Raw genomic sequence first — 27,148 nt, 5'->3', positions numbered from 1 at the left:
GCAACAATATCACATACATGTACTCCGTCAATATCTCTATTGTCCAAAATTTTCTCTTTATTGTGACGAACTTTTTTCAGATGTTTTTTTACATATATGGTAAACCTCTATATTTGCGTATTTTGTTGATTTTCTATTTGAAAGTGCATTTGGCTAATCACTCTTTTTCTTTTTTGGTTTTTGCAAAGTTTTCTAATTACTGGTAACTCAACTATTTAAACATACAAAAATATTTTAGGAAGATGGCTTAGTGATCACTTGCAACCCACCAAATAGTAGGGCTTTTGTTTTGGTAGAATGAGAAGTTTCCATCAGCTACAAATTGATTATTGATTGAAGTCAAAAAGTTATAGAAGACGAAGTTTAGTCACAATACCCAATCCAAGATATCATATATCCATTAGAAATAATGATCTCTTACTTATATATCACAATGATAAGAAAAATCAATTAGAACATATCTAACTACGCATTTAAAAAATAAATGAAAACCCCCACTTATTATCTGATTTTTATGGACCCATTTACATGTTACAAGGTACAATATATTAGAGCATATTATTGATATTGATTTGAGAGACAAGGCACCTAACGGTCTATTTTGTTTTTTCCCGGTACAGCCATTTTGTCCAAACTAAACTTTTTCAGATGATATATGAAAAGTGAAAACCAAGAATATCCCAATCCAAAGAATACCCACGAGTGATTTTTTTGGAGTATATGTATTGTACAATTTCCATATTTTGAGGGGCATAAAAATCCTACCTCAAGAAGGTACATATGCATGGATATAAACTTAGCAAACGATGACCTATTATATAAAGCAACACTAAAAAGGTCAAACAACACTATATGTTTAGGGCTTCATTAACTCACATCCTCAATGTAATACGCTATCAACTCAAGAGCCCAAAAGCAAGATATGCACTGTAGATCACATGTTATGTATTTTTTATATGCAACGATTGTTAAAAGGAAAGTTTTGAACACGGTCCTCAAATCTCATTATACGCAGTCATAAGTTCATACCCCATATGTATAACAAATTCGTATATTTATGTTATATAACCCATACGTAGGTAGAGTAAATAGTTGTGATTGTTTTGACAATTTACTTCTCTTTTTATAACTATTTTCAATGTTTGTACCAATCAGTAATCATCATGTCTCTTCTTCTTTTTTATAAGCCATAATTTCTTCGCTCTCTCTCATCATCATCAGAACCACCAAACTTCCACCAAACAAGTCTCATCAAAACTATAATAAAAAGTTCAGAGGGATTTTCAGACATACGAAACACACGATGGAGATCTTGGCCTTGTTGTTCTTGTTCAAGAGAGTAAGAGGAAAAAAACAAAACAAGCATCTCCTAAAAGGATGATGGATCCATGATGGTGGGAATTTGATGTGTACTTCTTTTGGGGAAAAGAAAAGGTTACATCGATAGGTATTATTGTCTGAATCTGAATCCCATCTCATCTCTTCTTCTGGGGAATGAAAGCATTACGGTCCGATCTTCATCTCTCTTAATTGTAAAATCTTTGTTTTTGTTTCTTTGCAAGATTGATAAATATATCGTCTGATTGATAATTTCGATCTGCATGACTATATGAATTGGTTATGTTTGTTTTGATAGTTAATATCTGTTATTTTCATTTTTGTATAACAAATAATGTTATGTTTGCGAATGAATTAAGTTTCCATTTTCTTACTTCATTGATTTCAGCGTGGACTATATGTTGTTTCCGCATTCTTATGTCAATTATACTATTGTGCCGTACTAATTAATATTGATACATGATAAATTGGTAAGAGTAAAGTGTTTAAGAAGAATTACAATACACTCTCCTAAGAAAATAAAAAGATACTAGTTACATCAAAACGATAAGTAGATTTATGGAATATATCTCACCTCGTCTTCTTAGACATAAGAAATATCAAGAGAAAACTCCACCATACTTATGCACTATTTTTTCTTTATTTAGCTAGATTGATGACCAAAATTTGTTAATTTTTCTTGGCCGTCAATCTAGCTAAACGAACGAAAAATTTATGCATAAGTTTGGTGGATTTTATTTTCAAGTCCAATAGAAGATGGTGGCTTTGTTTCCAAAGATCCACCCATCATTTTGACAGAACACTGGTTTTCACTGGTTCTTAAGTGGAAGTATCGAGATGATCAAAATCAATAAATTATTTGGAAGTTTGCTTATTTGATCAACGTTATCAACATGATACTAGAATATTTGCCTCTAGCATAAGATAATCGTGTCAGAAAAACATCATCTGACCATGCGTCATTACACATGTACATGTGGTTAACTTTGTAGTGATGATAGAGATCTTTGTACATGCTTGTGTAGTTGCAGTTTCAGTAACATATATAAAGCAAAACCGCATTCCTTCTCATCGGAAGAACTCTTTGTCGTAAGAGAACTTCTTGGTGCAGCCATGTTTGGCATTTGTGGAAGCAGTCATTGTGACATGCCCAAATGCCAACATGATTGCAGCGAGAAGTTCTCTTATGGCAAAGATTTAGTCCATGAGAAAGAATGTGGTTTTGCTTTTGTTATTGAAATTATTGTAACTACACCAACATGTACAAAACTTCACTACAATGCTAACCATAAAGCTAATGACTCATGGTTCAGGTGTTGCCATTACGATAATGCATGGGTATGCATTAGTGAAGAGACTTTTCGTCATTCAAGAATGTGAAAATGGTCCACCAGGTGTAGTTCAGTGTTTGAAGGAGCCGCAAGGTCATTATATATAGACTATATACATGTTCGAATTCACGATTGTTGATAATTTCAATTTACTTTAGAATCCCACTATTAATTAAAACATAGTATTTATTTTAAATAAAACTACATACGTGGATTTGTGAAACATTACAAAAATGTAAGTGGTGATTATCAATAAAAACAAGTCTTCTCAAACAAATTGGACCGACTAAGAGCACCATTATTGATAGTTGCTTAGCTTAATTCTTAGGAAATTTTGGTTACAAATTTAATGTTTTTAATCATATATTTGTTAAAAGAGTCTCTTATATAAAAGACAAATTGAAGTATTCTTATCTTTTGTTTTAAAAAATTAAAATCAATTAAAAAAAATCCTAAGAACTAAGTTAAGACTAACCTAAGAAACTACCATTAATGATGCTCTAACTAGTGTTGTATGTGATGACTTCGTAAGTCTATGAGTCATAACTCATTGTAAAACTTTAAAGACCTTTAAAATTTGTGAAGAAAACTTCAACAGTTTTTTGACCAAAAAATCGAAATATTCAATAGTCTAGCAGAAACAGATTTACATATTTCACCGACCAAAGAAAAAGAAAATCATATTTTACGACAACATTTTGTTCTAACGAAGTTTTTTCTGACATTAAATTTAATATGCATTAATAAACACCAAAATCCAATATATGAAGAATTTTACAATTTCTCTCATTTCCATGAGACCATGACCCCAAATCGTTACTTTTCCATCGATAACATAGAATCGTTACTTTTAGAAGAAAAACAAAAACAAATCGATTAATTGACCCCAAAATAAGATGGAATAAAAGTATAAATAAAACCTACACTAAACAGAAATCAAGAATATACACGTGGCAATCGATGATAAGCTAATCATCCACCCTCTCCACCGACGAACGCTATCACCACCGGTAGATTGACTCTCACGGCTAGGTTTCGAACCACCACCGTCTCCATTCGGATTACCACCGTACAAATGCTGAATCCCTTCGATATCATCCTTAGCTAACTCCACTTTCCGATCTCCACCAGAAATCGCCGGAAACATAATCGCATCTTCCACCGACGAATGACCTAGCCCTAAAAGATGACCAATCTCATGAACAGCCACCGATTCAAGATCCACCACCGTCGTCACCGGTAATATCCGACGACTAATTTCACCGTTAGAGATCAACCAATCCTCATCACCGTCTAAATGTAACATCCCCGTAGGAGGCGAAGAAGCATGCGCTAATGTTCCCATAGCTCCATCAAACGGCTCTCCATCACCATGTTCACCGGAGAAAAATCCGATCACTATATCCGCACGGAGGATAGACTCAGAGCGCGTGAAATTCAACGGAGTCACCTCCGCCCAACGCGTGAAGGCGCGTGAGAACACGCGTTTAACCTCGTCTGTTAAATTATTCTGCGGCGCAAACGCATAAGTCAGATCTCGTTTCCGTTTCGGCCACCGTGGCTTCCCGGGGAAAAACGAGTATTTCTCAGTCGTACGGAGTATCTTACCACCGTTCATCTCCGAAACCCCGTCGATCAAATCCGGATTCCCGCATCTCGGTTTAACGATTTGCCGGAGAGTCGAGGAATCGAGTTTTCCGGTGACTTTGAGATTGAAATTTTTCTGGTAAGTGTTGATCGCTGATTGAAGCACGTCATCGAAATCGTCAGTGCAATTACCGGTGGTGGTGATATAACCGAAACGGCGAAAGTATTGTTTGAGTTTTGAGAGGCCGTTGATATTTTCTCCGATGTGACAACCGGCGAGTTTGGAGAATGTTTCCCATGCGTTTTGCGTTGCGTTTAGGAATTGTAACGGTGGGATTGAAGAGACGTTAGTGTAGAATTTTGCTGAGATTGGATTCACTGTGAAGAAGAAGATCAAAATCGTTAGAAGAAGTGTTCTCATTTTTATAGTATATTTTTGGGAAGAAAAAATATGGGAGAAGTTACAGAAAAAAATGAAGATGAAGAGTTAACGACGTCGGTGTGTTTGTTTTATGAAGCTAAAATGCTTAGCTCACTTGGCTCCATTTTTCCACACGGGTGTTAATGCTCATACGTGACATGCTTTTGAGAAAAAGCTGAAAACAACTTATATTAATTCATTATTGATTTACATATTAAAATTTTGAAATTTTAGCACAAATTACATAACATATTATTCTTTAAAAGTTTTCCAAATAAACAATATTAAAGAATACTAATTCAAATATTTTTCGTATATAATATCATGACTACTTTCTATTAACAATTTATAGTCAAATTATATAGCGTTATAAACTTATAATATGAAGACTTACGTACTTTTCTAATCAAAGAGAGTATATTAATATAATATTATCAGGCACTAGCATTAGTCAGTGGCTACTGAGTAAAGCTTTGGGCCACCGAGAGAAACCATTTTCTGAGAGCACACTTTCGTTGACTTCTCTTTAACCAATGTCTTTAACCACAGTCCCTACGCTCGCCATCAGATCCGGACCATCCGGTCATCACTCGATGCCGGTTCTTGGTTTTGGAACCGCCGCTTCTCCGCTACCGGAACCAACGATGCTGAAAGAGACGGTGATTGAGGCTATTAAGCTTGGTTATCGCCATTTCGACACCTCTCCAAGGTACCAAACGGAGGAGCCGATCGGCGAAGCTTTAGCGGAGGCGGTTTCACTCGGCTTAGTTCGATCTCGATCTGAATTCTTTGTCACTACCAAACTTTGGTGTGCTGATGCTCATGGTGGTCTCGTCGTACCGGCGATCAAACGGAGTTTGAAGTAAGATTTAGATTCCTTAATGATTTTCACATGAAATTAGAATGCACGGTTTCAATCACTGAGAGTAGGTGTCACTATTCGAACTGTATATATGATAGTCCGGTTTAGTGATTCCGGTTAAGTTAAATTGTGATTGTATATGGTTTAGTTGGTTTAGTGTAGATGTATACAAACATACTTGTAAACACTTTTCCGATTGAGAAATACAGAAAACTATTTCACATATCTCTATGGATCAGGTTCTCTATCAGTCACCGTGTCAATTATGTTTCATGATTGAATATTATTTTGGGAGTGACATAACTTAATGTAAACCACCTGTGTAACAAATATGGTTTTGCAGAAACCTTAAACTGGACTATCTTGATCTTTATATAATTCATTGGCCGGTTAGCTCGAAACCTGGTAAATACAAGTTTCCTATTGATGAAGATGATTTTATGCCAATGGATTTCGAAGTAGTGTGGTCTGAAATGGAGGAGTGTCAGAGACTTGGGCTCGCAAAATGCATAGGAGTAAGCAATTTTTCATGTAAGAAGCTTCAACACATACTCTCTATCGCGACAATCCCGCCTAGCGTCAATCAAGTAAACACTACTTTTTTACTCTTTGATTTCTTTTTCAGCAAACAATTCCAATTCACCCTTCTTTTTTTTTTATGGATGAAAACAAGGTTGAGATGAGTCCAATATGGCAACAAAGAAAGCTAAGGGAGCTTTGTAGATCGAACGACATTGTTGTCACAGCGTACTCGGTGTTGGGATCTAGAGGAGCTTTTTGGGGAACTCCCAAAATTATGGAATCTGATGTTCTCAAAGAAATAGCAGAAGCAAAGGAAAAAACAGTGGCCCAGGTACTTTCAAAAGTTTTCTTAAACGATACTATCAAACAAGAAAAATACAAAAAACAATTGGTGACATTTATATGAACTTTTACAACAACAAAAAAAAAAAGTGGGGACGTTTATCAGTTATTATCAATTTATCACCATCAATAGTCAGTCACTATCTTGGTAACATGAATCTCAACAGAAAAATTTGAGATGTATTCATCAGCTATATCCATGGAGTTCAAAGCTCATATTTGGAGTTGTAATTACAGGTGAGTATGAGATGGGCTTATGAACAAGGAGTGAGCATGGTAGTGAAGAGCTTTACCAAAGAGAGATTAGAAGAGAATCTAAAGATATTTGATTGGTCTTTGACAGAGGATGAGACACAGAGAATTTCAACTGAGATTCCTCAGTTCAGAAACGTCCACGGAGAGGTTTATACCTCTAAGAAAGGTCCCATCAAATCTGTCGCCGAGATGTGGGACGGGGAGATCTGATCACTTTGTGTGAAAATAGCCTATTGAAAACGGCACAATTATCATTCGTCACAATGATTTTCTTGTCATTCTCTCTAATAATGAAATAATGAATAATGAATAAGGACTATCTCCAACATAAACGATTTGTCATTTAGACACAGCGTAGTACGGAAGTGGAGTAGAACTTGGCTAATAAGATTGGATTCACGACCAGGATTCTAATAATACATTTTAGGTTATGGGTCTAAACCCTAAATTTGAAATGGGAGAAAGCTAAGGGCATTTGCTCCTTATTAATCATTTTTAAATTACAATCACAATACACAAACCACCAAAAATATTTAACAGCGGGAGAGGGGAGAAATTTCAACACCTCGCTTTCTACTATCTTGTGTTCCAAGGAACATGTTGCTCTATTGTCCATATCAACGAAGTTCCGAACAAAGCCATAAAACACTAATAATTGAGATTTTTAACAAGTACACACTATTAGAAAGTAACTCAATGAAAATGACAAAGGGTTGAATCCATCCAAAACCTAGTCCAATACCGATGGATAAATTCAAAGCCACCGGGGAACTTGGACACGACACCGAAATTAGACAAATGATTGGAGGTGCGGTTCACCTCTTGTAGCAGGTTATGGGTTACACGTGGCATCCTCCTTTTATTTTTGTTTTGTTTTTTTGATGGCCACTCGTGACATGTTTTTTTTTCTTTACTTGTTTTTGATGGCCATGGTGGCTAGTGGCCACGAAGTAGTGAGTATAAATTGAGCCAATGAGAAACGATTTTCTCGTAGCAAACTTTCTTTGACTTTTTGGCGCTTCTTTTCACCAATGTCAGCTCTTACGTTCCCTATCGGATCCGTTCATCACTTGATGCCGGTTCTAGCTCTTGGAACTGCTGCGTCTCCTCCACCCGAACCAATAGTGTTGAAACGGACGGTGTTGGAAGCCATCAAGCTCGGTTATCGTCACTTCGACACCTCTCCTAGGTACCAGACGGAGGAACCGCTTGGTGAAGCTTTGGCGGAGGCGGTTTCTCTCGGGTTAATCCAATCTCGATCAGAACTCTTCGTCACTTCTAAGCTATGGTGTGCCGATGCTCATGGTGGCCTTGTTGTACCGGCGATCCAACGGAGTTTGGAGTAAGATTTGAGTTCCTTATTATATAGAAAAGGATAGCAAATGAGATTTGTGGTTACATGAAAGATTTAAATAGACTTTTGAACTCTAGATGGTTAAACTCAAATATATACTTAGGGGTGTGCATGGATACTCCAAAATTTCATGATATTCGAGTTTGGATTCGTTGATATATATACGCACTCGTTGGTATCAAAATTGGCGAAATAATATTTTAAGAACGAAAACATTATTATAACTAATAACACAATGGTGTTAAAAAAACACAATAAAAAACTTAAGTATATACGAAAAAATATCATTTAATTTTTTTAATTTTTTTTTCATAAAGATTTTGGGACATTAGTCATTAATGTATAACATCTTTACATCGTATATATGAACGCTTAGGCCGTATCTTAGAACAATGCTTAATCTTAATCATCATTTTTTTTTTTTTGAAATAATGTTAAATTATATTCAAAAGAAACCTAACTTTTTTACATCAAATGCAACGTGAGTTGAAAGAGTTTAAACTGAAAATAGAGTTTGAGAAAAAGGAGACAAAACTATAAGATTAAACTCTGGTACTGAACCACAATTGAAGAGCGTCATCATATCGTCGATCGCCCTTGAGCTTGATTGAGGACAGCTGATTTCGGATTTGCTTGTCTATCCATCCAACTAGTTGAGAGGCCGTGTTGAGGGTCTCACCGTGTCGTCTACCATTTCTTTCCCTCCACACAGTGTATAGAGTCGCTTGGAAGGCATAGCGAACGAGGAAGTGGTCCACGCGGTGTGGCTGAGCATGAGCGAGGTGGTCCATTATCGAGGTCCAGTTGGAAGTATATCTCGATTTGAGAATTCCCTTTACAAGCGCTGCCCAAACTGCTGAAGTGTATCCACAATCAAAGAAAAGGTGTTCCCGGGTTTCGAGGTTACCTTGACAGAGAATGCAGTCCGTTGTAACGTCTCCCGACCATTTAACCATGCGATCTCCTGTTGATAGCCTTCTATGGACTGCAAGCCAAGTACAAAAAGCGTATTTCGGGGTTGCATGATCTTAATCATCATTTTCATATCATGTTTTGTAGAACTCTTAAATTGGACTATCTCGATCTCTACCTAATCCACTGGCCGGTTAGCTCGAAACCTGGTAAATACAAGTTCCCTATAGAAGAAGATGACTTTTTGCCAATGGATTATGAAACAGTTTGGTCTGAGATGGAAGAGTGTCAGAGACTCGGAGTTGCAAAGTGTATAGGAGTAAGCAACTTCTCATGCAAGAAACTCCAACACATCCTTTCAATAGCAAAAATCCCACCTAGTGTCAATCAAGTATATTTAAAATTCTCTCTTATTTAATTTATCAAATAAGTTCAACCTTTTTTTTATAAGAAAATATTGGATTGGTGAAATAATTTGAAACATTTGTTTGTGGATAATGTGAAAAAGGTGGAGATGAGTCCAGTATGGCAACAGAGAAAACTGAGGGAGTTATGTAAGTCGAAAGGCATTGTTGTGACAGCTTATTCGGTGTTGGGATCGAGAGGAGCGTTTTGGGGAACTCACAAAATCATGGAGTCTGATGTTCTCAAAGAAATTGCTGAGGCAAAGGGAAAAACAGTAGCTCAGGTACTCTCCAAAGACAGTTTTAAAATTATTTACGAAAACATTTTTAAATTTCTTTTAACGTATAAATATTAAAAAAAACAGTCGTAATTTAAAGGAAAATTTTGTTAATTACAGAAAATATTTTAACAAATCGGTAAACAAAAGTCATTGTTATATTCATTTGAAAATTAGTTTTATTTTTATTGTGATAATGGCTAAAACTATCTTTATGCGATATTTAATTTTGGACTATTGACTTATTTATTTGTTTGATACATTTTTATATTGTGCACTCACTCTCGTTGACCCAAAAAAAAAAAAAAAAAAAACTCACTCTTTAAACGGGTAATAGAGTGATGTGGAGAAGTTTTGGGGAATGAAAGTATTTAAAGCTCATTTTTAGAGTTGTAATAGACAATTGACTAGGTGAGTATGAGATGGGCTTACGAGGAAGGAGTGAGCATGGTGGTGAAGAGCTTTAGGAAAGACAGATTGGAAGAGAATCTGAAGATATTTGATTGGTCTTTGACAGAGGAGGAGAAACAGAGAATCTCGACGGAGATTTCTCAGAGCAGGATCGTTGACGGAGAGGTTTACATCTCGGAGAAAGGTCCTATAAAATCTGTCACCGAGATGTGGGACGGTGAGATCTGATCACTATGTGTGAATTATGGGGCAGTTGTAATATAATGTCTTGATTATTTAGTTTGTAAAGTTGCATTAATTTGTTTTGTTAAGTTGCATTTCCAATGTATAACCTTCATAAATGTTGTAGTTGTAAAATAAATGTCTTGATTATTTAGTTTGTAAAGTTGCATTTCTAATTTATAACCTTGAGAAATGTTTCTTCTTATTTTTTTCTTTTGTGAATATGCAAGTCTTTTAAGAGCAATTTTGAGTTTGAAATGTTTCTCCTTTTCTTTTATCTTTTTTTTTTTTTTTTTAATATTTAAGCTTCTTTCAAAGCATGTTACATGGACCCCAAAATCTTTAAACATCTAAATTAATCACATAATGATATGTACAATATCTTGTGAAAAACCTCTGTTCATCATTGCGATAAAGTCTTTCTGAACGGGATTTCTGATAGAAAACGAAAGCTTGATTTTGGATTTTATGTTTCTTTCACTTTGTCTATAAACCTTTTTATTTACTTGTTATGGTTTTGGTCATCATATTTTATGATGGTCTAAGAGTTTGTATTTATAAGTGGAGACAAGACATAGCTATGCATTAGATTTTTCTTCAAATTAAGCTCAAGGGTCCATCAAAATAGAGAGAAGAAAATAAAAATCATTTTCTGAACATAGTAAATGTGTTTTTAACAACAACAACAACAACAACAAAAGCATAGTACATGTGAGAAACAAAAAGACGAATTTGAACATTAAATCAGTAACATACATACCAAACAACCCTTGTTATGGGTTTGGTTGGTAATCCAAGTATATCTATTTAGTACCAATCCTAAAAGTAAGAAGAAGCAAAACCGGTACTTTCTATCTATATCTTATCATGAACTTCGAATTTATCTTTCTTTACCTATTCAGATTAGTTCGCTATTTCTTGCTGCCCCCATCCCAAAAAAGAAAAAAAGGTACGTACCGTTTTGTGTCATTAATCGTCACTTGGAATAAGAAAATATTTTGTAAAAGAAATGAAGTAGAAAATGATCCACCTATAAAAAGATTTGATATAGAAGAGTATAACAACGAAAATATAAAACAAAGTAGAGAGGAACTAGTAGCAATATCTCTCTTCTATCTTTTCATTTCCTACTCTTTTCTCACTATGGCCAAAGACGGTGGCGTTTCTTGTCTACGAAGGTCGGAGATGATCGGTATAGGAATCGGAGAACTTGAATCTCCGCCGCTAGATTCTGATCAAGTCCACGTTCTCGCCGTTGATGACAGCCTAGTTGATCGAATAGTCATCGAAAGATTGCTTCGAATCACATCCTGCAAAGGTTTCTTAACTAGTAATTCTTCCTCTTTCCCCTTTAACATTTTAAAAGCCTTATTCTCCGGCGATGATTCAATGCAGTCACGGCGGTTGATAGCGGATGGCGTGCTCTCGAATTCTTAGGATTAGACGACGACAAAGCCGCCGTCGAATTCGATGTAATCTCTCATAACTCTGTTTTAAAACATTTTGAGATTCTAGATTCTGATCTTGATCTTTATTTTTACCAGAGATTGAAGGTGGATTTGATCATCACTGATTACTGTATGCCTGGAATGACTGGATACGAGCTTCTGAAAAAGATTAAGGTTTCTGAAATTTTCCCGCCATAAAAACAAATTCTGTTACTTTTTTTTTTTTTCAATTCTTGATTTTCTTAAAAAACAGGAATCGACAAGTTTTAAGGAAGTTCCTGTTGTAATTATGTCGTCGGAGAATGTAATGACTCGTATCGACAGGTCAAATCTCTCGCCGGAATCTTTTTTTTTTGATTCCGATTTTGGTGATCGGAAATTTAATCAATAAATCTGTTGTAGATGTCTTGAAGAAGGTGCGGAGGATTTTTTACTAAAACCGGTGAAACTCGCCGACGTGAAACGTCTGAGGAGTTACTTGACGAGAGACGTTAAAGTCGCCGCCGAAGGAAACAAACGGAAGCTGACCACTCCACCGCCGCCGCCTCCGCTCTCAGCCACATCCTCGATGGAATCTTCGGACTCTACGGTGGAATCGCCTCTGTCTATGGTTGACGATGAAGATTCGTTGACAATGTCGCCGGAGTCTGCAACTTCGCTTGTGGATTCGCCGATGAGGAGTCCCGGATTAGCTTAGAGAGATCCGTGTGATAACGATCTCCGTTAACTTTTTACTTTTGACGGTTTTATTGACTGCAACGTTGACTTGAACGCCGTCAGTTTATACTTATAGATCTCTCTCTCTCTTTTTATATCGTTGCACGTGGGGTCTCTTTGCTCACGAAGGAACTTTTATAAAAACAAGTATTGTATTTATTTAATTACGTATATTTGATAATTTTAAAATTAAATAATGTTTCTATTTCTAATAATATCATAATAATCAAATAATGTGTGACAGTTTACCTCTGTGTATTCATATCGTCTGCTAATCACTTTTGAGATTTTGCCAGCGATTAGCATTTATTTGATAGTATGATATCCAATAATGTACCGACTTGAGGATACTTTTCTTTAATCTATAGTCTTTGATATTAAGAACCAAATCTTGTATTATTATGATATATTTTTGAAAATGTACTCTCAAATATTCCGCATGGCTTCTATGAATATTTTCAACTACTTACTCTAGCTACCACTAATTTTTGTGTGATAACTGTCTATTAGAGAAGACTACACAAAATAGTAATAAAATCATTTGCAAACTACACATACTATTGAAACTCGGCTTGTAATATTTACACCTATAATAACTAACAACTTATGTTGAACATGTTGGTGGTCTTTTTAATTTTAATCATTGAATAGGTAGTGGCTAAGTTGGTGACTACGACCACATATTTCACAATCACATGTCGCTAAACCATGACCATGTGGTCACGCATGCATGGCTACGAATTAGAAATGAAAACGGTTGAATAACCATGGTATTATGGGGATTAATTATGATTCATATGAATCATATCTAACTCAAGGTTATGTGGTCATGCATGGCTACAAATTAGAAGAAATAAAATGTTGTCCAAATACATGTAATCATGGGGATTATGGATTCATATCTAATCTTAGGAGGTCTACTAAAAACATTAAGTATACATTTTAGCTCCTAATCACTCACAAACTCATATCTTTGATTCACACCACGACCACAATATCTATTTAAAAAGAGGATGCATATAATATTTTGAACTTTCTTCAGAATGAAGGATCAAATCGAATAATATAATAACGTACGGCATTATTATATTAGCAAGACCCTTACATTACCCATTGGAACTTAGAAGGAGGCACTGGATATTAAAGAAAATTGATAGGCAAATGCAATGAATCAAAATCAAATAATCATTGTAGACAACAGAATCAGCTCAAAGATACTCCCCACGTTTGGCGTACTAAACATGTGATTATTCTACTTTTATCTTCTTCTCATTTTGATTTCTGTTTTTGTCCCCTTAAGGTACGGCCAATTATTCTTCTACAATTTTTTAATTGGGGTTCTATACAGAACATGCAAAACAAAAAACAGTGAATGACATTTTTCTTAGTAACTTGTAAAAGTACTTTAAATGAGATTTAGGCAAAGTTTCTCTTTATTCTTTAGAATGTCGTAACTTATGTTTCCAAAACAAAATTTCCCAACTTTTATAAGCATTCGAATTTTTATATTTTGGTTTTGAGTTTTGACTAAAAAAGCAGAAAATGCGGTACATTCCACTTGCCTCTATTCCCTCTGTTTTTAAATAGTAGTTTCTCTACATAAAAAAAAACTGATTAAACATATATGAAGTTTTTAGGTTTTTTATGCAACTAGTTATTATTGATGTATTGTAAATTTCAAGAAAAATAATTGAATATATTTGGTTTAGAATTATATTAAAATGTAAATCACAAAATGATATATTTATAATCAACTTTTAATATGTATGAAAATTCTCAAAAATCCATTACTTAGAAACAAAGAGAGTATTTACATTCAACTTTTGTTTTGTTTAGTTTGAGTATTTTTAGATTATTGTTATTTTATTTTTTTGTAAAAGTTTATTTACTACTTAATACATATAACATGACAGCGTACATGATTTGTTTGAGCGTACAAAAAAAAAAAAAAAAAGGCATGTTTAGTCATGTTACAAAGAAACTATACCTCCCTTCAAGACTGGACACACTAGGCGCAGAGATAGATATATTACAAGACTATCGAAGTTTTCTTTTGAGAAAACTGTTTTGAAGGTAGTCAAGAATGCACTAGAGCCTGATGAGTACAAGAAATTGAAGGAATCATTCTAGGTTAAAATCTAGTTTATTTGTAAAACTTTTATAGGCTTAAGTAACGAACATGTTAAGTTTTTGTTTTACTTAATGAAAACTTTTCTTCAAAGCACTTAAATGTACATTTTATATTCATGACAAGATCACTCGTAGAGACGAAAAAAAAAAAAAAAAAGACAAGATCACTCGTAGTTTCCGTAATATAGTGCAAATCTTAATGTTTAATTAAGAAATGATGTATAAAATTATTAATAGAATTGCCCCTTTTCGAAACTACACTTACATTAATTTACTCTAATAATATTTATTAAAATCTGTTTAGACTTATATCATCCCCCATAAAATATATTATAACATTATGAATATAAACATTTTAAGTATATTTTTGGTTTAAATCATATTATATAAATTTATCAATAACATATGTCACAGTATTTTATGTTTTTGTTACTAATGTTCAAAAATCGCTAAACGCTAATTAAACATTATGACTAAATGTTCTAGGTAATTAATTAGTCATCGATATATTTATAAATATATAACTAAAATTAACAAGTAATTAAAACATCATATTTTTTGTAAACCGTTTTTCTTCAAAAGTGACATAACCTAAACCTAAAGGTTCTAAACCGTTATCTTCTCCGGCTGGCTTTGACTCCGGCGTCGGCCATACTCCTTGCTATTATTTTATCGTTTGTCCTTTCTTAATTTCTGTTTGTATTTTTTACAATACATATAGATGGATGTAGTATTATTGAGAACTTTGTTTATCCTATATGTTCTCTTCCACTTGATGATGATGGCAAGATATCAAGGTAGACCTTCGATGTTCTCGATGCAATTTTTGGTCTATGGAGTGTTGATGGCAGATCTAAAATCAGTAAGGAATAATACACATCTATCCAAGTGAGTTGATTTTGAAGTCTCAATTGAGAATTCATTTGTTGGTAAGTGGAAACAATTATGTTTCCAGCAATTTCCTCCAATCATGAAGACATTTCATTCATAATTTTTCTTTCGATGCATTGGCTTCACTCAAGATGAATCAGTTATAAAGTTTGTTTCCGGTGGTCTAGTTCACCGACGTTATCTCCGGTTGAGAACCGATGAAGTTTCTCCTAACAAATTGTTTGGGGAAGTCATTTGGGTATTTGATTAAGGAATCAATAAACAAATTTTTTCGATTGAAGGAATTGGTCCGATGATGATGCCCTCGCTGTCCTCCGATTAGACTATTCATGTTATGTGAGAAAGAAAACCATGGTCACTAACCCGCCACGATGGCAAGGATGTTATAAAAAACATGATCCAAAACCATTTCAAGGAACATTTCAGTATGTTTGTTTAATTAGAGTTATGTTAAAAATATTTGAGAGTTTCATCTATAAAATGTTAGCCTTTTACGAGTATATGACGAGAGGACTTAATAGATTTTATATGTTGCATGTAAGGCTTCCATTTGAAAAGCAGGGTTACATCCACCAATTCATCAAAATTATGTTTTACTTCCTTTATTTGGTTCAATTGTTGTATTTGAATGGTTTCATGTATCAGGTAACATTTCTATAATATAATATAACTGATTTGCTGTTAAGCAAAAAAAAAAACTAAAATCATCCAGCTACTATGCCAATTTATCAAATATCTAAGCCAAAAACAATCGTTGAACCAAAATGGAGAGTCTGGATGATTCCGTAGTGATGATTTTGATAACATATATTATATCGTTACATTATCTAAATTTTGTCTTCTGTCCAACTTTTTTTTTTAAATCCTTCTTTCTTTTTTATCACCTAACTTTTTCTTGTTATTCATTTAAGGTTATCTATTTTACTGTTTTGTATTAATTATATTAATATAAAAAATAATAACAATAAATATATACACTCTATAAATATTATAAATTAACTTTAGTGTGATTTTCTTCCTATTAAGGTAATCTCCTAAATAAAAATATAACTCATATTTTGTCTTATTTGCCTCAAGTTTTCATGTGCTTTTATTACCTCGATTTTCGGTCTTTGCATCCTCTAATGGTATAATATATAGATTAGATTACAATTTATCTTTAAATCAAAAGGTTATCGTTTTATACTCAATCACATGCGTACACGTAGGAGTGGAATAGATACGCTATCCGAAATTCAATGTTATCTAAAAGAAATGAGTCCAACAAGGAAATTAAAACCCTAATGGGTCATAGCACATTTCCTTTACTATATAAACAATCTTCATGCCAATAAAACAAAGACCCATAACAAAGACTAGACCAAGAAAAAGATGGATCAAGAGGCTTTTTTGCGTGAGAGGATTGAAAAAGCACAAGCGCAATTGCAAAAGCTGCGTGATGAAAATCGAGTTTTGAGGGCTCGACAAATTATGTGGGGTTGTATCGAAGGAACTATTGATGTGTGTCAACTCGGTGAAAAGGATCTTCAAGATTTGAGTTCTGTTATTGATGACTATCTCGATAGCCTTAAAAGCAGGATTGAGTACCTTAAGAAGAATGGTGAGCCTTCTTCTTCTTTACCTCCTCGTGTTCTTCAAGATCTTAATGTTGAAGAGGATGGGGACATTCCTTCCATGGATGGCAGCCATCACCAGTCTGAAACTAATCGTCTCGCTACCATCACTACCACCGCTGATGCTTGTGCGCCTAACATCACCAATAATCCTTAGTCCTATAGGGATTTTTATCCGATTGAATAATTTAATAATTTGTATTTCTGTTTTTTTATCATTTTTAAAGTTCAAATTTCGAAGTTATGTTTTCTTATTTTTCTAATAATTAAAGGGTTTCACTTTAAATTTGTTGTTATGTTATATCTATTTACTAAGTAATGAATTTGGGTGGAAAAAATTTAGTTTTTTTCAGAGAAAATATTATCATATCAGAAATAATTAATAGTTATAACAGTTTTAGTCTTCTAAAATATGAAAAATAATTCAATAGTGCTAGACCATTTATGCCAAAGGAAACTTAGATTCAAGAAAACTCAAAATGAGGAAAAATGTTTTTCTTTTGATTATGGGTTGTCTGAATTTTCCGCCCTATACTAGTTGGAATCTCAACTTTCCACCTTAAACTTTTAGCCACTTAAAAAACCATTATAAAAAACTTTAATTTTGATAAAACTACACGTACTTTCGGATTTGTTCTTAAAACTACGCTTCCAATTGAACCAACCTGTTAACCGATAATTATACATCCGGTTTGAGTTATCCAGAATTTAACTGAAAATAATCCGATTTTGACTCTATTTTAATTCAATTAATCATGCGTCTAAGCCAATTTCTCAAATGCCTAAGCCAAAAACAATCGTTGAACCAAAATGGAGAGTCTGGATGATTCCGTAGTGATGATTTTGATAACATATATTATATCGTTACATTATCTAAATTTTGTCTTCTGTCCAACTTTTTTTTTTAAATCCTTCTTTCTTTTTTATCACCTAACTTTTTCTTGTTATTCATTTAAGGCTATCTATTTTACTGTTTTGTATTAATTATATTAATATAAAAAATAATAACAATAAATATATACACTCTATAAATATTATAAATTAACTTTAGTGTGATTTTCTTCCTATTAAGGTAATCTCCTAAATAAAAATATAACTCATATTTTGTCTTATTTGCCTCAAGTTTTCATGTGCTTTTATTACCTCGATTTTCGGTCTTTGCATCCTCTAATGGTATAATATATAGATTAGATTACAATTTATCTTTAAATCAAAAGGTTATCGTTTTATACTCAATCACATGCGTACACGTAGGAGTGGAATAGATACGCTATCCGAAATTCAATGTTATCTAAAAGAAATGAGTCCAACAAGGAAATTAAAACCCTAATGGGTCATAGCACATTTCCTTTACTATATAAACAATCTTCATGCCAATAAAACAAAGACCCATAACAAAGACTAGACCAAGAAAAAGATGGATCAAGAGGCTTTTTTGCGTGAGAGGATTGAAAAAGCACAAGCGCAATTGCAAAAGCTGCGTGATGAAAATCGAGTTTTGAGGGCTCGACAAATTATGTGGGGTTGTATCGAAGGAACTATTGATGTGTGTCAACTCGGTGAAAAGGATCTTCAAGATTTGAGTTCTGTTATTGATGACTATCTCGATAGCCTTAAAAGCAGGATTGAGTACCTTAAGAAGAATGGTGAGCCTTCTTCTTCTTTACCTCCTCGTGTTCTTCAAGATCTTAATGTTAAAGAGGATGGGGACATTCCTTCCATGGATGGCAGCCACCACCAGTTTGAAACTAATCGTCTCACTACCATCACTACCACCGCTGATGCTTGTGCGCCTAACATCACAAATAATCCTTAGTCCTATGGGGATTTTTGTCCGATTGAAGAATTTAATAATTTGTATTTCTGTTTTTATCATTTTAAAATTTAAATTTTGAAGTTATGTTTTATTATGTTTTCTGATTTTTGTAATAATTAAAGGGTTTTCCTTTAAATCCGTGTTATGTTATTTGTGATTATTAAATCATGAATTTGTTTGGAAAAGTTTTAATTTTATTCAGAGAAAATATAATCATATAGAAAATTAATCAATAGTTGTAACAATTTGTCTTCTATAATATGAAAATAAATTAGTAGTACTAGACAATGTATACCATGTAAGAAAACTCAAGACGAGGAAGAAACATTTTCTTTTGATTACTGATTTCTGTATGTGGGACTTGAACCCCAAACTTCTTGGTGTAAAAGCATTAATGAATTCTTAATCAATCAATGGGCCAAAGTGGTTTCCATGGAAAATTATTTTCCAGTTTACAACCCAAATAAAACATCTTTAAATCTTGCATATGAAAATCAAAGATAACTAACATTTTAAACAATGAAAGCAATGAGCCTTTGTATAAACATAACATACACCTTTTTGTTTGCTCGGCCCATCAAGGCACACTATTTGTAAGGTGTCAAATTTTGTTGGTCTAGTTATACATTTACTTTTGTTTAGGCCCACTAATTCAAAACATATTATAATTTCCAAATCTCGAAGTGCGTGGTGGTGGATAGTATTTAGCATACATTTACTTTTGTCTAGGAGCATTAGATCATTAGATAGATTATCATATCTCGTCTGAATCTTAGATTAATGTTTTTGAGTATAAGAAACCGATATTGTAATTTGTGAAGTACAAGTTATCAACGTTGTTTGATGGTGTGATGTCCACGTATTGTTTCTTATTAAGAAATGCTTTTTCTGTAGCATAAAATCACACCCAAAAGAATCATATATTCATTTCATGTTTTATTTGTTAAAGTAGCAGTAGCTAGCACATTATAGATTATAATGGAAGTTATACAAATTTGTACTTACATCTTTAAAAAAATTTATGGAGACTGAGGAGGCTGATGATGAAGACTGCCCCTAGTTACCCTAGTTAGTATGGTCGACGACCAAATTTGTTTTTACATTATACAATGTCGTTTATCAAATCATACATAAAAATGTAGTTTTTATACATAACATAAACTATAGTTGTTCATGGATATAAATAGAATGGTATTATTTATAGAAAGGTACATGAGTATACACACATCATTTTAAACATACTATCTTACAATATTTGTCACATAGTATAGTAGTGACATTATCACATGTATTGATATGAAACTACTGTAGCACAACTAATCCATTTTTTTTTTTACCATTTCTTACACGTGAGCGTCTTGATCTACATAGCTATTTGATACTAGACTAGTACATTTATTAGTTTACTAACAAGTACAACGTTTAAACTGGCTATCTTCTTAAACATAATTATCAAAATTTTGATGTCGTCCATTAAATACACCCTTTAAAATTAAGGATCATCGCTTCAATGTCAAATACTAAAGATTTCGAAATCTTTACCACAAAAAAGTTTCGAGAAGTCTTCTTCGACTTTATAACAGATGAAGATGGGACCAAAATGGTTTTTAATAACCTCTACTTCTCAACTACCGATAAGCAACAACGATTCACAAAAGTCAAACATTCCAAAATTACATTTACACTTCCGATTTTCTCTTCCAGATTTCGGTTTCTTCTAGAACATCCACATTACCCAAACTATTACAATTCTCATTTATTCTAAAGCACAAAACTGCAAAAAGGTCACATGTTGGTTAGAACTTAGAACACTGTATAAAGAACTAGTAAATTGGTAGGTTTAAAAGATGTATGAATATATAACTTACTCTTAACATAAATTATGACTTGATTTTGCGTTCATACTCACGAAAAAGACATAAAAGTCAACGCGTAGCCGAAGATTTAGATCAAAGAAGTCAAACATTAAGACATCTTCCGTTCCAAATTCGGACACTAACCCCCAAAATCCACGACCTGGTCAACGCGTCGGAATAATCAAAATGACGAAAACGCCCTTGTCGTTTCACGTGTCAATGCCGAGTAAATGGAGGTTGTTTTCGTAACATTAGCCACGCTTTTGACATTGGACCATATCTCATGTAAGAAAAGCTTAATTTTTATTTTTGTTGCTTTACCAAAAAATAAGAGAGGAAAACATAAAAACCAAATCATTAATGTGTTAAATCATTAATGGTTGTCATGTTCATCAAAAATCATTCCCAACACATTTCTTCTTCGTTGTCAAAAATACATCAGAACGTTCTGATTTCGCCGCGTGACTCTTATCTCCGTCAACGCCGATAAATTCTCCGGTAAAGTAACCGCCGCGATGTCGTTTCTTTTCCGTAAGAACGGTAGTAGTTCACGGAGGAAGATCAAAGAAAAACTCCGTGGTCGTCACTCAGATCGAGGTGGGAAGAGAGAAGAAGATGAGAGATACGGCGGCTCCGGCTCCGATTTACCTCCACCACCGTCTCCTTGGGGATTTCTCTTCCCGGAGGATTTTGTAAGAATCGACGGGAATCTCAAAGCTGTTATTGTAGATGATGAAGGATTAGATGTGATTTACTGGAAGAAGCTTCTAGAGTTGGAAAATAGCGGGAAAATTAGAAAAAACCCTAAACCTAGAAGAAGAGGAGACAAATCCGGTGACGGATTTAGAAGAACTGGAGCAGATCAAGACGATAACGATGATGGTGATGATGAAGTAGGAGATGAATCTATCGAAGAGGCGTTTTCGTTTCATGTGAAAAAATCTCAATCTGCGTCATCGTCAGGTGGTGAAATTAGAGATCAGAGTAATAATGGTGGTGGTGGAGGAGGAGGAGGAGGAGGAGGAGGAAGATACTATACTTCTTCTTCTGCTTCTCCGTCACGACCTTCTTCTTCTTCTGCATCTGCTGCTTCGCCGTCGCGAACTTCCTATGCTACAAGTGCCGGTAGTGATTATGGTGGTGGTGGTGGTGGAAAACAATCTCAATCCAAATTTCAAGCTCCTGGCGGCGGTTCATTTCCCTCTTCTCCGTCGCAGATCCATAGTGGTGGTGGCCGTTCTCCGCCACTTCCGCTTCCTCCGGGTCAATTCACGGCGGGAAATGCGTCATTTCCTTCATCAACACAGCCTCCTCCGGGTCAATACATGGCGGGAAATGCGTCATTTCCTTCATCAACACCGCCTCCTCCGGGTCAATACATGGCGGGAAATGCGCCATTTTCTTCATCGACACCGCTTCCTCCAGGTCAATACCCGGCGGTGAATGCGCAATTGTCTACATCCGCACCGTCTGTTCCACTTCCTCCGGGTCAATACACTGCGGTGAATGCGCCATTTTCGACATCCACACAGCCTGTATCGCTTCCTCCGGGTCAATACATGCCCGGTAATGCGGCATTGTCAGCATCGACACCGCTTACTCCGGGTCAATTCACCACGGCAAATGCTCCACCAGCACCGCCTGGTCCAGCAAACCAAACTTCACCACCACCACCACCTCCACCATCTGCTGCGGCTCCACCTCCCCCACCACCACCTAAAAAAGGACCTGCTGCACCACCACCACCTCCTCCACCAGGTAAGAAAGGAGCTGGACCGCCACCACCTCCTCCAATGTCGAAGAAGGGCCCACCTAAACCCCCTGGTAATCCAAAAGGACCAACAAAGTCAGGTGAGACTTCATTGGCCGTAGGCAAAACTGAGGATCCGACGCAGCCGAAGCTCAAGCCTTTACATTGGGATAAGATGAACCCTGATGCAAGCCGTTCTATGGTGTGGCACAAGATTGATGGTGGCTCCTTCAAGTAAGTATTAAAGTCTATATAATGTGGAATGTGATATTCTTAAGTACTGTATGATTTTGAGTTCTTATGCGGTTATAATATTTGTTTCTTGGGTAGCTTTGATGGTGATCTCATGGAGGCTTTGTTTGGATACGTTGCTCGAAAACCAAGTGAATCAAACAGTGTACCGCAGAATCAGACAGTCTCAAACAGTGTACCGCATAATCAGACTTATATCCTTGATCCTCGGAAATCTCAGAACAAAGCAATTGTGCTTAAATCTTTGGGGATGACTAAAGAAGAGATCATTGACTTGTTAACAGAAGGCCATGATGCTGAGTCTGATACCCTTGAGAAGCTTGCAGGAATAGCTCCAACGCCAGAAGAACAGACAGAAATCATAGATTTCGATGGTGAACCGATGACATTGGCTTATGCAGATTCTCTACTGTTTCACATCTTAAAAGCAGTTCCTTCCGCGTTTAACCGGTTCAACGTTATGCTTTTCAAGATTAACTACGGCTCTGAGGTTGCTCAACAAAAGGGATCTTTACTAACACTTGAATCCGCGTGCAACGAGCTCCGTGCTCGTGGGCTGTTCATGAAGCTGCTAGAAGCAATCTTGAAAGCAGGTAATAGAATGAACGCTGGAACCGCGAGGGGAAATGCTCAGGCTTTTAATCTGACAGCTTTAAGAAAATTGTCTGATGTGAAGAGTGTTGATGCGAAAACTACCTTACTTCATTTTGTTGTTGAAGAAGTTGTAAGGTCTGAAGGAAAGCGAGCTGCAATGAATAAGAACATGATGTCTAGTGATAATGGTAGTGGCGAGAATGCAGATATGTCTAGAGAAGAACAAGAGATTGAATTTATTAAGATGGGTTTACCCATTATAGGTGGCTTAAGTTCAGAGTTCACTAATGTGAAGAAAGCGGCTGGAATTGATTATGATTCGTTTGTAGCTACGACCTTGGCTTTAGGCACCCGAGTGAAAGAAACAAAACGTCTTTTAGACCAAAGCAAAGGGAAGGAAGATGGGTGTTTAACAAAGCTGAGATCTTTCTTTGAATCTGCGGAGGAAGAACTGAAAGTTATTACGGAAGAACAGCTTAGGATAATGGAGTTAGTGAAGAAAACTACAAACTATTACCAAGCTGGAGCATTGAAAGAGAGGAACCTGTTTCAACTGTTTGTTATAATCCGTGATTTCTTAGGGATGGTTGATAATGCATGTAGTGAGATCGCAAGGAATCAACGGAAACAACAGCAACAACGACCTGCAACAACAGTAGCAGGAGCATCAAGTTCACCAGCAGAAACTCCGAGCGTTGCTGCTGCACCGCAAAGGAACGCAGTTAGATTTCCAATTCTGCCTCCAAATTTCATGTCAGAGAGTTCAAGGTACAGCAGTTCAAGTGACTCAGACTCAGAATCTTGATAACCAGAAAAGCAAAAAAATATCATTTACATTTGTTATTATGTATATACAGAATGATAGGGGAGCTTGTTGGTAAAAATATTCATTAGGTTCTTTGAAGATGGTTCTTTCAATTTTACCTGTTTTGTTGATTTTTTTTTTTCGGGTTCATGGATTGGTTACGCCAAAGTTGAATTCTTTTTTTTTTTTGGGAAAGACGAAGAATACAAACAGAAGAAACCATTCCACTGGCCTTTGTTTGTAATTCAATTTGTTATATTATTTGGAGTGCAGCACAAAATGAGATCTCAACTCGATTGCTTGAATATTAAACACGAGACTACTAAAGCTTCACAAGAATAACATTGTTTCTCCTTATGTTTGTAAACAAAGATACAGAGAGATTAAAGTTCAGAAGGGGGGGGAGAGAGAGAGTATACAATCAGATCTTTATTCATATTCATAGATTTCTCTATCAGCCAACTTTCTCATGACACGTGGCAGTTTAACGAACAAGAGCTCCATGATCATGGAAGGGAAGCTTTGACTTCTTTTCTGTCAGGTCCAAATGACTGCCAACAGAAAACAAATGGGTCAATAAGAAAGATTAACTATAGTTTCAAGGGGCGTGGTGCAATATGAATATCTAATTAGTGAAGTACCTCGGTGCCAAATCCCTTCACATACACATTGGTAAAGAGCTCAGAAGGCTCTGGCATTGGGCAATCCTGAAACGGTACAGAGATTTTCGCATAAGGGTCTCGAGTTTACGCTTTGAAAGTAGTAATGTAACTGTTGTTTTACCTTAGCTTTGGCAATGGCGTCATCTACTTCTTTTCTAATTTCCTTCTCCATATCCTTAAGCTCTTTCTCGGTTGCTAGGTCATGAGATAGTACCAGCTTCTTTATTCTCTCAATTGGATCCCGTTCCTGAGTCATATAGAGTAGCACATAAATGTTTTGACTTTTGAGATTTCATCAATAGCTGAGTCCTCGACCAAGAAATGATTTTTCAGGTAAAGAGACTAACGAACCTGCCTCACACCAGATATCTCATCTCGGGTACGGTATGTGCTCCCAGGATCAGACATGGAGTGACCGTGGTACCTGTATGTGTCCATCTCAAGAATCTGTATAGAAGAAACGATGTATTAATGCTTCTGTAATCCATATGATAGGAAAGAATAAACACAGGAAAATAAATTGGAAACCAAAGCTACTACTTATATGAACAACAGCGATATCAAAAACACACTTCTTTGATATACACTGATACAGCGTAATTTCTATTGCAACTGCACAGAAAGAACCAGCCACCCCATCAATATTCAGCTACTGGAATGCAGTGTCCAAAAAGAGGAACTGAAGGGAAGTAAATATCAACTAAAAAATGCAAAAGGAAAGATTAATACTTCACGTCCTACAGGACAGCTAGATATTGCTCATAGCAAATTTACAAAATGCGCCAGATGAGTAAGGACCAAAGGGGAAAAAAACAAAACGTCTGATAATACTAAAATACAAACTTACTATTGGCCCCTTCTCCAACGCATGCTGCTTAGCAAATTTGCAAGCTTGTTTGACAGCAAATGCATCCATACCATCTACCTGTTTATCCATACAAACCAGCAACCGGTCAAACTCAAAAGAAAGTTGCTAACTTGATGCAGGTTACAAGAAACCTAATAAGAACAAGGTAATGATGCACACCATATCTCTGTTAACAATAGAAGATTCATGACAATCATTATCCATAAGACAGTCACATTCATCTCTAAACTGAGAGGTTATAAATGAAAGCTGAGTAGTAGTAAGTTACTTAAGACTTGCATTCTACCTGTTTCTATATGGAAACTAAGAAACTTATATCATTCAGGAAATGACACTAATCCATCTACCCAATCAAAACTTCCCTTTCTCATCTTAACAAGCCTCACACATCAATCCTTGTTACAAATAAGATTCAAAAGCTGACCTTGAGTCCAGGAACATAATCACCACGCTTGTAGTAAGATGGACTCTTAGCGGCTCTCCATTCAGCAGTTCCCATTCCATCTGCACAGATCAAATTCAATCAGATACTACGACAAAACAAACCTACAAAGAAAGAAAGAAAGAAAGAAAGAAGCAAAAATGCTTACAGTGATTGTTCTCGCAGACCAAAATTGCAGGCAAATCCCAAAGAGCAGAAATATTCAAAGCTTCAAACAACTGTCCCTGATTCGCAGCACCATCACCATACAAAGCAAATGTGACAGCCTCTTCCTTGTTATACTTCTGAGCAAAAGCAATACCACAACCTAATGGAACCTGAGCACCAACAATCCCATGACCACCGTAAAACGACGATTCCTTCTTATAGAAGTGCATAGATCCACCTTTCCCTTTAGAACAACCAGCTTGTCTTCCCATAAGCTCTGAGAAAACCTCATGAAGCGAACCACCACGACCTAAGAAAATACAGTGATCACGATAAGCAGTAATAATCGCGTCTTTCTTTGTAATCGCAGCTTCCATGCCTATAGCTACAGCTTCTTGGCCGTCGTAGAGATGACAAAACCCTCGGATTAGCTTCGCTTTGTAAAGCGAATCGGCTGCGATTTCCATACGTCGCATCAACGCCATGGTTCTGAAGAAATCGAGAAGCTCTTGACTCGATGATTCGACGGAGCGTGACGGTGGATCACATAAGTGAGCTGTGAAAGGAAGCGAAGTCTCGATTGTGATCGGAGTTGTGTCCGTTGAGATTAATCGGCTGAAGGCGGCGGAGAAGGGACGAGTGATGATGTTGGATCGTGATGAGAGGCGTGATAGAGCCATTTCTCCGCCGTTGATTCGAAGATTCTCCGGCGAATCTGTTGAAAACTTCGCGTAGGAACTGAGAGGACAATTTCAGTGAAGCAGTAGATAGCGATCCTAATATAAGAGACTCTGAGAGGATAAGAAGGTTTTCCGTACACAGCCTCACGTGAGTCACGTGACACCTGTGATAAAAGAGTCAATATATATTCATATTCTCTTAAAATCATATTATATAATCAAACTCAAATGTGATTAA

General features: G+C 35.6%; 8 protein-coding genes and 2 long non-coding RNA genes across 12 annotated transcripts; 8 read left to right on the top strand and 2 right to left on the bottom strand.

Annotated features, from left to right (window-relative positions):
- Positions 1–1,209: 1,209 nt before the first annotated feature.
- Positions 1,210–1,745, top strand: AT1G08283. The gene has a single exon (NR_139402.1). It is a non-coding gene; the product is annotated as an other RNA (long non-coding RNA).
- Positions 1,746–2,392: 647 nt separating this feature from the next.
- Positions 2,393–2,664, top strand: AT1G08277. The gene has a single exon (NR_139401.1). It is a non-coding gene; the product is annotated as an other RNA (long non-coding RNA).
- A 682-nt stretch (positions 2,665–3,346) lies between these two features.
- On the bottom strand, positions 3,347–4,926 carry AT1G59970 (Matrixin family protein). The gene has a single exon (NM_104689.4). The coding sequence runs from the start codon at positions 4,675–4,677 to the stop codon at positions 3,595–3,597; it is 1,083 nt and encodes a 360-aa protein (NP_176205.1). The 5' UTR covers positions 4,678–4,926; the 3' UTR covers positions 3,347–3,594.
- Positions 4,927–5,010: 84 nt separating this feature from the next.
- Positions 5,011–7,061, top strand: AT1G59960 (NAD(P)-linked oxidoreductase superfamily protein). Its single transcript, NM_104688.4, has 4 exons — positions 5,011–5,539; positions 5,883–6,126; positions 6,213–6,392; positions 6,641–7,061. The coding sequence occupies exons 1-4, from the start codon at positions 5,211–5,213 to the stop codon at positions 6,866–6,868; spliced, it is 981 nt and encodes a 326-aa protein (NP_176204.1). The 5' UTR covers positions 5,011–5,210; the 3' UTR covers positions 6,869–7,061.
- A 628-nt stretch (positions 7,062–7,689) lies between these two features.
- Positions 7,690–10,245, top strand: AT1G59950 (NAD(P)-linked oxidoreductase superfamily protein; the record flags this gene model as incomplete). The annotated part of the gene is made up of 4 exons (NM_104687.1): positions 7,690–8,000; positions 9,072–9,315; positions 9,433–9,612; positions 10,018–10,245. The coding sequence occupies 4 exons, from the start codon at positions 7,690–7,692 to the stop codon at positions 10,243–10,245; spliced, it is 963 nt and encodes a 320-aa protein (NP_176203.1).
- Positions 10,246–11,044: 799 nt separating this feature from the next.
- ARR3 (response regulator 3) lies at positions 11,045–12,661 on the top strand. Of its 2 annotated transcripts, none has more exons than NM_001333871.1 (5): positions 11,045–11,557; positions 11,635–11,711; positions 11,784–11,861; positions 11,941–12,011; positions 12,090–12,661. In NM_001333871.1, exons 1-5 carry the CDS (start codon positions 11,107–11,109, stop codon positions 12,382–12,384), a joined length of 972 nt encoding a protein of 323 aa, NP_001322268.1. In that variant the 5' UTR covers positions 11,045–11,106; the 3' UTR covers positions 12,385–12,661. The 2 variants fall into 2 exon arrangements, with proteins under 2 accessions (NP_001322268.1, NP_176202.1); NM_104686.3 differs by having other exon boundaries at positions 11,202–11,557.
- A 4,100-nt stretch (positions 12,662–16,761) lies between these two features.
- Positions 16,762–17,354, top strand: AT1G59930 (MADS-box family protein). Its single transcript, NM_104685.2, has one exon. The coding sequence runs from the start codon at positions 16,797–16,799 to the stop codon at positions 17,193–17,195; it is 399 nt and encodes a 132-aa protein (NP_176201.1). The 5' UTR covers positions 16,762–16,796; the 3' UTR covers positions 17,196–17,354.
- A 1,081-nt stretch (positions 17,355–18,435) lies between these two features.
- On the top strand, positions 18,436–18,854 carry AT1G59920 (MADS-box family protein; the record flags this gene model as incomplete). Its single annotated transcript, NM_104684.2, has 1 exon — positions 18,436–18,854. The coding sequence occupies exon 1, from the start codon at positions 18,456–18,458 to the stop codon at positions 18,852–18,854; it is 399 nt and encodes a 132-aa protein (NP_176200.1). The 5' UTR covers positions 18,436–18,455.
- A 2,155-nt stretch (positions 18,855–21,009) lies between these two features.
- Positions 21,010–24,415, top strand: AT1G59910 (Actin-binding FH2 (formin homology 2) family protein). The gene is made up of 2 exons (NM_104683.3): positions 21,010–22,694; positions 22,791–24,415. The coding sequence occupies exons 1-2, from the start codon at positions 21,226–21,228 to the stop codon at positions 24,109–24,111; spliced, it is 2,790 nt and encodes a 929-aa protein (NP_176199.1). The 5' UTR covers positions 21,010–21,225; the 3' UTR covers positions 24,112–24,415.
- Positions 24,393–27,145, bottom strand: E1 ALPHA (pyruvate dehydrogenase complex E1 alpha subunit). Of its 2 annotated transcripts, NM_104682.3 has the most exons (7): positions 26,232–27,145; positions 26,066–26,145; positions 25,621–25,698; positions 25,125–25,220; positions 24,895–25,020; positions 24,753–24,818; positions 24,393–24,662 (listed from the first exon to the last, which is right to left on the bottom strand). In NM_104682.3, exons 1-7 carry the CDS (start codon positions 26,908–26,910, stop codon positions 24,618–24,620), a joined length of 1,170 nt encoding a protein of 389 aa, NP_176198.1. In that variant the 5' UTR covers positions 26,911–27,145; the 3' UTR covers positions 24,393–24,617. The 2 variants fall into 2 exon arrangements, with proteins under 2 accessions (NP_176198.1, NP_001321393.1); NM_001333870.1 differs by lacking the exon at positions 24,393–24,662 and having other exon boundaries at positions 24,719–24,818; positions 26,232–26,983.
- Positions 27,146–27,148: the final 3 nt, after the last annotated feature.

The sequence above is a fragment of the Arabidopsis thaliana genome (genome assembly GCF_000001735.4).
Source record: "Arabidopsis thaliana chromosome 1 sequence".
Taxonomy (NCBI): domain Eukaryota; kingdom Viridiplantae; phylum Streptophyta; class Magnoliopsida; order Brassicales; family Brassicaceae; genus Arabidopsis; species Arabidopsis thaliana.
The sequence above is the reverse complement of the archived record's forward strand: the minus strand, read 5'-3'. Positions and strand labels throughout refer to the sequence as shown.